This window comes from Bactrocera oleae, chromosome 4 (assembly GCF_042242935.1).
Source record: "Bactrocera oleae isolate idBacOlea1 chromosome 4, idBacOlea1, whole genome shotgun sequence".
Lineage (NCBI taxonomy): Eukaryota > Metazoa > Arthropoda > Insecta > Diptera > Tephritidae > Bactrocera > Bactrocera oleae.
Window position 1 is genome coordinate 31245807 of NC_091538.1, and position 13547 is coordinate 31259353.

At 38.1% G+C, this 13547-nt stretch overlaps 1 protein-coding gene across 5 annotated transcripts in view; it reads right to left on the reverse strand.

Annotated features, from left to right (window-relative positions):
• Nucleotides 1-13547, reverse strand: part of LOC118680134 (synaptic vesicle 2-related protein) — a 337472-nt gene that overhangs the window by 189721 nt on the left and 134204 nt on the right. For all 5 annotated transcript variants that reach the window (XM_070109220.1, XM_070109222.1, XM_070109221.1 and 2 more), the window contains exon 4: nt 2643-2767. In XM_070109220.1, coding sequence (XP_069965321.1) covers nt 2643-2767 — 125 coding nt within the window. The remainder of the gene's footprint in view (nt 1-2642; nt 2768-13547) is intronic.

Here is a 13547-nt window from a genome sequence, read left to right on the forward strand (position 1 = left end):
ACAACAAATATGCCAAAAAAAAAATCTTTTACAGTCTGTACAAGTACCCTAAGTCCTTTTTAATACCATTGGAAATCTGTGTACAAAGTTTCATGGTGGTGGGTTTAGTAATTGCGGCGTGAAAGCATAAAAAACTTACATTCACATTTATAATAGGCAGTAGGGATGTCTGCAGGATACATTAATATTTTTAAATAAAATGCGCCAATGCCTACTATGGTCCGCTATACAATAGAGATTCTACTCCATTATACCATTATAAAATATTTTCATAACAAACCGTGTGATAGAAAGTCATATATATATGAGCAACAATATTGAAAAGTGTCTCTGAGTATATCACATATACTTGTATATATATTTTTATACTCTCGCAACCTGTTGCTACAGAGTATAATAGTTTTGTTCACCTAACGGTTGTTTGTATCACCTAAAATTAATCGAGTTAGATATAGGGTTATGTACATATAAATGATCAGGATGAAGAGACGAGTTGAAATCCGGGTGACTGTCTGTCCGTCCGTCCGTCCGTCCGTGCAAGCTCTAACTTGAGTAAAAATTGAGATATCTTTATGAAACTTGGTAGACATGTTTCATGGTACCGTGAGACGGTTGGTATTGCAGATGGGCGTAATCGGACCACTGCCACGCCCACAAAACGCCATTAATCAAAAACAAATAACTTGCCATAACTAAGCTCCGCAATAAGATACAAGACTGTTATTTGGTACACAGGATCACATTAGGGAGGGGCATCTGCAGTTAAATTTTTTTTTTAAAAAGTGGGCGTGGTCCCGCCTCTAATAGGTTTAATGTGCATATCTCCTAAACCGCTAATGCTATAATAACAAAATTTACTGGAAGCAAATGTTTTTAGCACTTCTATTGACGGTGTGAAAATAGTTGAAATCGGGTGGCAACTCCGCCCACTCCCCATATAACGGTACTGTTAAAAACTACTAAAAGCGCGATAAATCAAGCACTAAACACGCCAGAGACATTAAATTTTATCTCTGAGATGGTATAAGATGACCTTATAGGAACCGCGTTCAAAATTAGACAGTGGGCGTGGCACAGCCCACTTTTAGGTGAAAACCCATATCTTGGGTTCATATTTCTATGTTATATTGCGAAAATGGGCTAAATCGGACTACAACCACGCCTATTTCCCATATAACAGCATTTTCAATTCCATCTGATTCTTTCACTTTCCACTATGCATATCAAGCAACAATGATTATATCGGGGTAAAACTTTGCGTGAATAATACTGTAACGGATTTCTCGATAAATCGTCTACCTGTAACTCACTCTTTAGTTCGATCACTGGATTGTTAAATAAAAGTCCCAATTTAATGGCTACACACTTATCTTTATTTCTTATTCCAACAACTTAACACTTATTGCTCGTTATTCGAGCTTACAACTTCTTGCTTATAGCTTAATTGCTCTTATCACGACAACACTCTAACTAGAACTGTGTTTGCTGCACAATCCGGCAGCCCTTATATAGTAAATCTGTAACAAAACATTGCTTCTAGAACATTCTGGCCACTACGAATTCGCTAACTACTTTACTACTAGAACATTCTGGCAACTACGAATTCGCTGTCTAGTTGCTTCTGGCAGTTTATCGTTGATTCGATTTTGTTCTATCATCTGTGTTCGTCACAATACGTTTAATGTATGCCACCTTGTGACCAAAAATTGTCTAAATCGAACCAAAGCTGTTCAAGCCCCTAAGTACTAAATATGTGGACCCCAGTGCCTATAGTTGACCTTCTACCGAAAATATCAGCCATCCACAAAGAAATCTCAAACGAGTATACGATTTGACTTTGCGAGAGTATAAAATGTTCGGTTACATCCGAACTTAGCCCTTCCTTACTTGTTTTATATACATTTATATAAATATATAACTATAGTTTAATGCCGAAATTATGCGAATTTACCCCAACTTCCAAATACTGCATACATACACATGTTGATTTTCGTTACTTTAGCAATTTTTAAATAATTACTCACTTGAAAATATGATCTCAAGTATATCTCAGCATTGTCAAAATTAACACAATCAGCCCATCCCTTTCTCTATCCCCTGTATAATAATTTTCAACTTTCCACCTGACAAAATGTGTGATACTTTAATAAAATTACACTTTTGTCCAAACCTTATATCCGTAAAATAAGGAATTGCGATCCTCTGGTTGACGTTTTTACATTAACTCATTATATTATATATCTCATTTGAAGATGATTTTAATACAATTTTAGCTGACTCGAAGTAAAATATAGTAATAAAACTAAGTAAGTCTGTGACCTATAATGTAACTTAATAAAATATAAATTTGATTATAATCCATTTACGATTTCGTCGAATAGTGAAGTTTTCATAAAACCTGATCGTTGCAAGTTTTTATTTTTGTTTGCTTTAATATTTAAAACCTAAAGGTTGCTATTGATACATATGAATGTATGCAGATACAATTATATATAATATTATAATAGCCAGGGAACTATATAATAAGCCTTAAAGCACACTTGTAACCTATTTATAATTTAGTTTTTAAAATAACTAGTTGACTAGATTTAATTTATGCATATACATATATTTGTAATTAGTTTCATAAAATAATAACTCACGATTGTGGTATGCACCCTATCGAAAATCCAACCAATGCACGCAAGATAATAAGCCAAGTAAAAGTAGGTGCCACAGAACTTAGTAAGCTGTACAATACTAGCAGTACACCACAAAAAGTTAAGGCCTGAAATAAAATAAGATGCATTCTAGTACATTTAATATTGTTCAAATATATTTCAAAACAATATACGCTAAAGGACTTGAATTATTTTTGATTTTGAATTGAACTTATAGATAAAGAGAATATATTTTTATAATTCATATGTAATTTAATGCGTCAGTTAAAATTAATGAATTTTCTGTGGAGTCACTCCGTCATGTTCAGTTTAATGACTTACTCAAAACTGAGATCTTTTACCTCCTTAAGTGTTTACGCAAGTAAGTGCTGTCAAAAATATGTATATTAATTTTTATTTATTACAGAAAACTTTCTTGCTCTCGTTTTTTTTATCATCCACAATTCTTTCTAAATTATTTCAGACGGTTCGAAATTCTTTGAATATTTCGATAGCTTAAATTAACATAAATATTAAATACTTAAAGGTAATGATAATAATAATTATAATTTAATACATCTCCTGTTGTTATTAAAAAATTTTTTTTGTGCTCCATTGTGTTTGAAGAAATTCATCATTTACTTCTTTTGGGAATGAATAGTATCAATAGAATATATAGTAAGTCATCGGCTAGAGTAAGCGAACAACAAAATCACCGATTTAGTTATATTATCGAAGCAGCTGTAAACGACTGTAGGCATCCTTTAAAGACTAATAATTTGACTGGTTACTATTTCATTGGGAGTATTTAATTTTGGTCAACCGATTATGAATTATAGATGGAAGCGACCGAATCATAGGCAAAGGTAAAAGTTAAATTACCACAGATTTTATGGCCACTTGTGATTTGATTGCTACTTTCTCATAAAAGCCACAGACGATTTTATGCGCTAAATTTCGAAGCCCAAATTATTTCACCCCAAATCAATTTGAGCACGAACTTTTATTGAATAATATCAAAATCGTCAGCTAACTTTTGTTTAACAAGAGAACTAAACTTATTAATATTCATTTCTATTGGTATATTATAGTATTTTAGCTTACCTATACTATATATTGGGGATCTTACATAATTTAAGGGATTTGTTGATAGCTATGATACTGTCAGTATTGGTTGTCTTCAGTATGCTGGACCAGATACCCAGATAATGTAAATGAACGAGAAGGTGCAAATTGAATTTAGTTTGATGCTCGATTGGACGGCTAACAAAGCTGAAAAATTCAGAGCAGGCAATTCACCATTTTCTGTGGTATTCGCTGCTATTTAACAGAAATGTGAAATTATAACATCGTTTCTGGCAGAAATGCGTATCTACCAACATAAAGAGAAATATAAAATACTTTAAACAAAAAATACAAATGCCACTTCACATATGCGTGATTATTTTTATACTCTCGCAACCTGTTGCTACAGAGTATAATAGTTTTGTTCACCTAACGGTTGTTTGTATCACCTAAAACTAATCGAGTTAGATATAGGGTTATACATATATATATAAATGATCAGGATGAAGAGACGAGTTGAAATCCGGGTGACTGTCTGTCCGTCCGTCCGTGCAAGCTCTAACTTGAGTAAAAATTGAGATATCTTTATGAAACTTGGTAGACATGTTTCTTGGTACCGTGAGACGGTTGGTATTGCAGATGGGCGTAATCGGACGCCCACAAAACGCCATTAATCAAAATCAAAAAAATTGCCATAACTAAGCTCCGCAATAAGATACAAGACTGTTATTTGGTACACAGGATCACATTAGGGAGGGGCATCTGCAGTTAAACCTTTTTTTAAAAAGTGGGCGTGGTCCCGCCTCTAATAGGTTTAATGTGCATATCTCCTAAACTGCTAATGCTATAATAACAAAATTCACTGGAAGCAAATGTTTTTAGCACTTCTATTGACGGTGTGAAAATAGTTGAAATCGGGTGGCAACTCCGCCAACACCCCATATAACGGTACTGTTAAAAACTACTAAGAGCGCGATAAATCAAGCACTAAACAAGCCAGAGACATTAAATTTTATATCTGAGATGGTATAAATTGGCTTTATAGGAACCGCGTTCAAAATTAGTCAGTGGGCGTGGCACAGCCCACTTTTAGGTGAAAACCCATATCTTGAGATCTGCTCAACCGATTTCAACCAAATTCGGTGCATAACGTTCTTTTCATGTTTCTATGTCATAGTGCGAAAATGGGCGAAATCGGACTACAACCACGCTTACTTCCCATGTAACACCATTTTCAATTCCATCTGATTCTTTCACTTTCCACTATGCAAATCAGGTAACAATGATTATATCGGGGTAAAACTTTGCGTGAATAATGCAATTAAAGTATGCCTTGCGGCCAAAAATTGTCTAAATCGAACCAAAACTGTTCAAACCCCTAAGTACTAAATATGTGGACCCCAGTGCCTATTGTTGACCTTCTACCGAAAATATCAGTCAATCCACAAAGAAATCTCAAACGAGTATACCATTTGACTTTGCGAGAGTATAAAATGTTCGGTTACATCCGAACTTAGCCCTTCCTTACTTGTTTGTCATATAAACGATTTTTATAATGAAAAATTTATTAAATATGACTTTTTTGCACAAATGTGGCATGATAAAATGCGAAAGTTCATGCAAAAAAAAATTTATATTTTAATTTTTTAATAATTTTCTAATTTCAATTGTTACAAAATTAATAATTTATGTATGTACATGCATATATACTTATTTATGTAAATCAATATGCAGTTCATTTGCATTATCTTTTATGTACACATGGAGGAATACAATTTTTGATATTATCACTTATCAATATATTATATACAAGTACATGCGCCTGCACTGCTCTATATATGTGTTTTTTTATGAATACGCCAAAGGTGGGTGTAAATCTTCGAAAGATATTGATGGCCCGTACCATCAATTATGCCCGATTCAACGTACAAAGAAAGTGTACAGCGCATACGTGCTATATCACCCCCATGCTCTTAGACCTGTGTTTCCCTACGGAACTACCGTTATTCTTTCCTTTGCAGGGCAGGTATTATATTCAATAATGCTCCTTTATATGAATTCCTTTATGAGGACGTCTTAATTTTTTCTTGCAGTATTCCAACATGCTTGTATTTATAAAGGTATGCTCTGAAGCAGCCGTGGCCAGATAAAAACTGTGTGAGGTAATAATTCACCTCGCCTTGTTAGCGCATAATTCACTCTTGAATATTGGGTATTAAGGAGTGGGTCCACCTTCCCTTACTTGACGCATTCCACCTGCCATTGATCGAGGCACTTCTCGTCGATTTTTCCAAGTTCTTGAGCATGCTGGTTGGATGTTTTGGCGTGTCGAATGTCACGCACTAGTGAACAAAGCAGTGCTGCTATGTCTTCTGGTAGTCTACTTGAGTTAACACTTATTGCATATCATCGGATACAGTTTTAAACGCACAGCACGTTCTTTGTGACGCTAGTCTGTGTGTTGATACCAATCCTCTCATATAAGATTTATGTTTTGTTACTGGTAGCCAGATCGGCGCCGCATACAAGATTATTGAGTTACTGACACATGTCAGTAGCTTTCTTACCTGCTGTCTAGGGGCCCGCGTATTGGGCATTACCCTAGCGATTGCCGACAAAGATCGCGCCGCTTTAAGGGTGGCGATTAGGTGCTATTTGAATGAGTCTGTGGTCCAGGATGACTCCCCAGTATTTGAGGTAAGGGCTCGATTTTATGGTATGCCAAGCAATGCTTATCTCAATGCTTTCAACTTTCTTTCTACGACTCATTAGTACCACCTCAGTTTTGTGTGTTGCGAGTTCTAAGCCGGCGGTTCCTAAGCAATTTTTAACTTGACTTATTGCTTCAATGCTTTTTTTACCTTCCAATGCTTTTTTTGCATTTATTGTGACGGTATCTAAATAATCCATGGTGCTTCGTTCTTTTCGGAAACCAAACTGCATGCGGTCCAATCCACAGTCCCCTTCAGTGTATTTTTCAAGCCGCCTACCTATTATAGTTCCCAGGACCTTTCCAGCCGTATTGAGCATGCAGAGAGGGCGATACGATGAGGGTTCTTCCAGTGGTTTGTCACCCTTGGGGAGAACAACGAGCTGTTGGTGCTTCCAGTCTTGGGAAAAAATCCCTTCCCTCAAACAACTTGTATACGCTTGACGAAACAGTTTGGGTTTTCTTTTTATGACATGCTTGATAACGAAGTTCGGTATTCTACCCAGCCCAGGTGCTTTTCCGATCTTTATTATTACCACAGCATGTTTCAGTTCCTCATGAGACACCGTTGGGATTTCCTCCGTGTTTATTTGAAACACTGGCACTCGCATGAGTTCACATCTTGGAAACAGGGCACGAACTACCTCACGCAAGATAATGGGAGATATAGGGGTCATCTTGATCTTCCCAGTTTCTTTATCATTATCTGATAAGCTTTTCCCTAAGGGTAATTTTCTACCTGTGAAAGGAGTAGGTTGGAAAGCGTTTTCATGCTCTTGACTTTCGGTTTACGTACAATAGTTCTTTCCGTTTTTCTCGGAAGTTGGCAAGGAGTTCCTCAAAGTCGCGTCTTCCTCTAGCGCGTTGTTGCCTGCGTCGAAACCTCAAGCATTCAGTTCTTAGCTGAGCGATTTCTTCGGACCACTAGTACGAGGGTGCTTTGTTTACCCCGTTCTTTCTTCGTGGCATTGCGGCATCGCAGACCATTGTAAGTGATTCAGTTATGTTTTTCGTTTTGCTCTGTGCATCACCTTGTGTGTCTTCATTGATTTGACCAATAGCATATTCAAGCATTTCTAGGTCGCAAGCTCTTGTCTTCCATCAGTTTGTCACACTTTTGGGCATCCTACTACAGGGATTTTGCCTATGTCGTGGGTTTATTGCGAACATTATAAGACTTGCCATGATATCTGTGAAACTATCGATGAGATTAAAAAGGTCAATGTAAGACGACGCCCTGCCTTACTTCCCCATTTGACCGCCCATGCATTAAAATCGTCAGCTGTCACCAGCGTTACCTTACCGCAAACGCGCGTTGTAAGATTGAGGAGCATGTCTTGAAATTGTGTAAGAGAATGTATGCCTTTTATCTTTGCATATACAAAGCCATTATCTTTTAACTTTTAGGAGCTTCTTCAAATGGTAGATTGCTATAAGACCAATCGCGGATTTTGAGTTTCTGTCTTCAGTTCAGTACGTCTGTGTTGAAATCTGATGCAGTTTTTGTCAGTAGTACTTGGGCTGCTGAGCAGTGGTTCAGGTTTAGTTGGAGGCATCTAATCATTTGTCTGAGGGTTTCCAATAACCTTTTGGTATGCTGAGACACACAGAGGGTCATTACTACAACCTTTCACGGTGTGACCTTTTTCTCTGCATCGGTAACACGAGCCAGTAAGATCTCTACTGTTTTTACAGTTGCGTAGTGTATGTCCAAGCTCGAAACATTTGAAGCAGCGGACTGGTCTTGCGACTTCTCGGATCCTACAATTGACCCAGCCTATCCTTATTTTATTTGCACTAAGGAGTTGATTCGAAACTGTTACAGGGAGACTAATTAGTGCTTCTTGGGTTTCGTCTTTCCGGCAACGCATAGATGTAATGGAACTGCTTTCTTAATTGCCATCATCGGACAGTTTCTCATTTATTGCTCGGCAGACTTCTTCGGCGGACGTTGCCTCGTCCAAATCTCTGATCTCTAGTGTGACCTTGTGGCCTAGGACTCTGACTACCACCGGTTTTTTAGGACTTTTAAAGTGTGCTCTCTAAGTTTGTTGGATGACTCCTTTGGTTTAGCTTTAAGTTTAAGAAACTGTTCGCCCTCACTGTTCTCCTTGCCTTGCTCAAGCTGTCGCCGAGGTCTTGTAGTATGGTGTCCGATTTCAATTGTTTTAGCATATCTGATGCGTCGCTAGTTTTTGAAATCACCAGAGCTTCAGAGCGCTTCGCTTTCCATTTTGAGGTCTTTGGTTCTGTATTTTTAAGTTCAGCCTAACTTTTCTTGGTCTTCTTTTTGTTGCTGACCAGTACCCATTCAGGTTCTTGAACTTCTGGTGGAGTGATATCTTTAATTTCGCAGTTTATTCTTTTGTTAGGCGTTTGCGCTATTTCCTTTTTGGCACCATTGGGTCGCCTCTTGCTGTTCGAAGTTTTTTTGTCATTATCGAGTTTTCTCTTGGCCTGCATCGCAATCATGAACCATGGCGAGGTTTGTGACATATTTTCCCTCAGCTCGCATTCCTTTGGTTTGGCTCGTTCAGAGGAAGTTAGTTCATATAATGCGGTTTTCCGTCCAATGGTGTCGCTCATAGCTTGTTGGATAGAACGTCTTTTCTCATCCTCAAGCATGGCTACAAATTTTCCTATTTGTTCGCCAAGTTGGTTGAAAGCTGATATATTTCCTCCATTATCGTCCCTTCTGACCAAAGGTGTCGCATTCCAATTTATCTTGTTCGACGCTTACTGGTAAACTTTTTCGCGTCGAGTATATAGTGGGGGCGTTTTCATTATTGTTGAGCTTCTTCTAAAAGCCGTGCTTTCGTTTCCGTTTTCATGTTCGTTTTGTAGTTCCATTGTGACATTCATGCGTTTTGGTTCTGTTATATTGTTCATGTTTCTATGATTGGGTCTATCCTCAGAGGACTATCGCCATTCGCTATGTGCAATCGCTGTGTTGATCCCGAGATTATCTTTGCGTTGCAAAGAGGTCACGCAAGGGTTGAAGTAGGCGCTTATGGGTGCCTACGTCCAGTGCCAGATCAACGTTAATTAGGAGCATGCTCATTCGAAAATTGCTGCGTCAACTCAATGGCGGCAAGCATTGAAAGTTCACTGGGGCCTTGCCAGAGTTTTAATGAGGAAGGGGGGCATCCGTAGCATTAACCAATAAGCCATTTCAGCAAGACTTCACTCCACTTACTGAGGTTGCCGAATACCACTTCTGTCAGCTCCAAATCTTTCGTTTCCAAATCAACATTTCCAGTATGGTCTCACCAGGGTCTTACTGGGCTCAGACGCTGGAGTCCGTTTAAACAGGCATTAGCCATTTATATCGCGGCTTTGCACTTAACCCCAGCGCGTCGCGTTGCGTAATATTAATAGCCGCACCTAACTTGCTGAAAAGACGCTGACCAGGAAGCGGTGTCTGTTCGCCACAGTCCACTCCTGCCGCTCATCGTCGGTCATTGCTTATTCGTTTTAACTTATTTCGCAACTTTCGGCGATCCGCGACCTGCCGACCCCCCGGTAGCCTAGAGCCAAGCTAGAGCCCCCAAATTATATAGAACAGACCACTCCGTCCGGAGCAACTGATTTTTGGGTGCGTGTGTCTAAACGCACCGATGAATGCGACTCGCAGGCAGGCCCTCTCCATAGCAATGACCACCCAAGCGGTCGATTAAAGCGTAATCGCAGGGGAGGTATACATATATATGTGCGTATGACATTGCCAAACAAATAATGCGTATACAAACCTACATACACATATGCCTACACATGTAAATATGTCACCCGCAAGAATTACAAACATTGTTCTAGAAACACAACAATCGTCTAAAGTAGCATAAACAGTATACACACATGTCAATATGGCAGCCAAATTGCTGAAGCCCAAATGTATAGTAAATAATACAACAACAATATTTTCATTCATGAACGCAAGCGCACATGCAATGTGCTAAGTCGTTTCATTCATGAAAGCAAACGCCTTACACATCTCTCCGAGCATGCGTTTTTCTCAACGATGGCAAAAGCTAGAAATCATAAATTAAACAACTTTCTGATGCTCCCTCTTGAATGGAAAAGTGACAACCCTGCAAACCCACAAAACACAGAAAAAAGTGACAAAAATGGCAACAAAGCTTCTGTCGATTTAAAATATTTTTTAAATTCTTAAATATTTTTCCTTTGCTCGCAAAATCTGCGTCAATATAAATACATGCTCATATATAAACATACATATTTATGATGATTTGTTGACAAAGCTGTTAGAGCGGCAAAGGAAGCGATGACAATCGGCGAGCGTTCGATTTTTTTCGGCACATATCAGATTTTCTACCAACAACACAATGTTGTGACGCTTTGTCGTCGCGTCAGTCCTTCGACACATTGACTCTTTGATATGAAAGAAAAAAAGGTGAGCTTCGGTCAATGGTTGACCGTGTCAACGGAGATTTCACATGAAGTAATCTACATACATTTGTTGTTTGTAGACAAATTTACAAATATTTCTCTTTCATATTTTTTACATGTACACAAAAGTAATTAGAAATGCTGACGGCAAAACGCAATTCTTTACACTCGTACATTGTATATCCTAGGGATTCCCTGCTTGAGAAAAGCAACATTTGGCGTGAATGTTAAATGCCGACGGCAAACACACAATTCTGTCTTTTTGTGGCTGCATAATGGTGTCATGTAAATAAAATATTTTAAGAAATATATCAAAATATTTGTACATTATTACTAATAACTCATAATAAAGTAAGAATGAACTAACATAAAATAATTTGAAAAATAATAAATAATAGTTCAATAAAAGGGAATATATTTCAAATGGCATATCAATATTCCCTGTTTGGCATGCATATCATATTCTCTTCAATAGTCGACGGTTGGGCTTGCTAAGAGAGCTGTTTACAGATTTATCGCTGTTATAAAAGCGAGAAATGTTATTTGTTTCCCCTATGTGTAAAGTGAATTCTCCAACTGAAATTTTACAAATGTTCGCTGTCGAACCTTCACCTTATCGTTCTTCTAAGTTCTCTGGCTGACCTGTCTTGATTTTAAGCAGTGCATTTGTCTAATATGTGATTAGACTGTGCGGTTTGCATTATCACAATGTGTGCAACTTGATTTCTCAGTTCTATTCAGCAGGTAACAATGTGAACTTATGGTGTTGCCTGTTCTGAGCAGCACAAAATTTCTTAGGTGTGGACATGAATAATCAGTTGGATAATTTAGTTTGACACCGGTGGGATTTTGCTCTTTGTAGTGGTGATGAAAGCTACTCCAGTTCCAGGCTGCTGATGCAATGAGATCTTTTTTGCCATATTACGGTTGTCTTTTACGGTAGTGTGCATATGAAAGAAGTGCTTCTCATCTTGCTTTTTTTGCGCGTTCGTCAGCATATAGATTTCCTCGTATAACTGCATGTCATGGAATCCACATGACTTTGATTATGTTTTTGAGTCGGTCTGTAATTTGTTTATATTGCTGATGAATAGTGTGTTATTTGCTACATTTAGGAGTGCGTCGATTGTTGATTTGCTATCACTGCTTATAATAGGACAATTCATATTCTTGTGCAAATGGTTTTACATCCTTGCAATTGTAAAATAGCGAGTATATATTGTTGATTTTACATTAACAAAATGTATAGGTATGCACCTGCTGCACCCATGAAAAAAAAGAACAGTAAAACACCATTGAATTGCGTGCAACACTGGTTTGCAAATTGTCAGCAGTCGTCAAAAATAAAAAAAATTGAAATGAAATAAGAAGTATGGTATAAGTGGTATATAAGAGAAAACTCAGCATAGCTGCTACCGCCGTTATTGCAAGTTTTTTATCCAAAGACACATCGTGGTCCCTGCATGGTTTTTTACCAAAACTTTTTTTCGGCATATTTTCCGAGTTGTGTGATAATTTTAGTTACAAACAATGTTCTTCCGCACCAACCAGCTGTGATTTAATGGTTTGCAACATAGTTTGCAAAGAAACGCCAAAAAGACGTTCACACTTGTGGGTTAATATTTACAATTGCTTAATTTTGCAAACTCAGAAGCACTAGATTCTGAATTGCCCAAAAATGTTTTTTCCAGTTTGAGCAACGAAAAGACCCGCTTCATAAAGCGCAGACGGTTCAGCAGTGATACAGAGCAGTATGTCGGTAATACACCGACAGCTATAATGACACCTTGATCGTTTGTCACAGCAAACGAATTAGAGTATCTGTTTTCGAGCTTTCGGTGTAAATAATTTTCCAATCTGATTTACAAGGTTCTACTGCTTCATTGAATAGCTGGATATATTGGTCAGCATTGGTGGTTGATTGGTGGGCAGTGCTCGTTTATAATAGCGGATTTTAACGACAGTTGGGGTTTCGATTTTATATTGAGCTCATTGATAAAGGCTGTGTACTTCATTGTAGTGTATTTCTGATTACATCAGAGCTTTTACGGTATTCACAAGAGTTGACACATGAATGTGGCAATGTTTTAAGGTAAAAAACATAATATTATTTAGTCTAGTAAGTAAGATTAATCTAACATATTTACAGTAGTCTTCAAAGGTTAGTTTTTTTATCAAAAATTATCCCAAGTATTCTAAAAGAATTAGTTTGTGGAAATTGTGTGTTACCAATGGATAGGTGCAGGAAGGTGCATTTTTTTTCCAAATATTTAATGTTGAGCCTTTGTTTGTAGAAGGTCGGCAGAAATCCTCCACTGAACCCTCCCCGAGGGTGACCGTAATATCATAGCCTTACTTGCGTAGCGGGGGCTATGCGCAAGCGGACACACTTTCCCCCACACTCGTAGGACCATATATGAATCTAGATCAAAAAATAAAGAAAAACAAAAACAAAAATACGAGAGCCCGGATCTCCACAAAAAAAAGCCGGAGGAAGCTAGTTGCTCCCAAAACAGAGCAGCGTTTGGAGCGAGCTCGGCAACAAGCATCCAGAGGACAGGAGCGAAGCTTGGTCCAAATGATAAGGCAAGAACAAGTAAAGAGGCAGAAGCTAAAGCTGGCCAGATGCCAGACCCAAACCCTGCAGCCAAAACACGGCTGAGAAGCAGGGGGAGGGGCGAGATACCAAAGGGGCTGCTGCTGGAAGTGCGTCTGCCAGAGAGTGG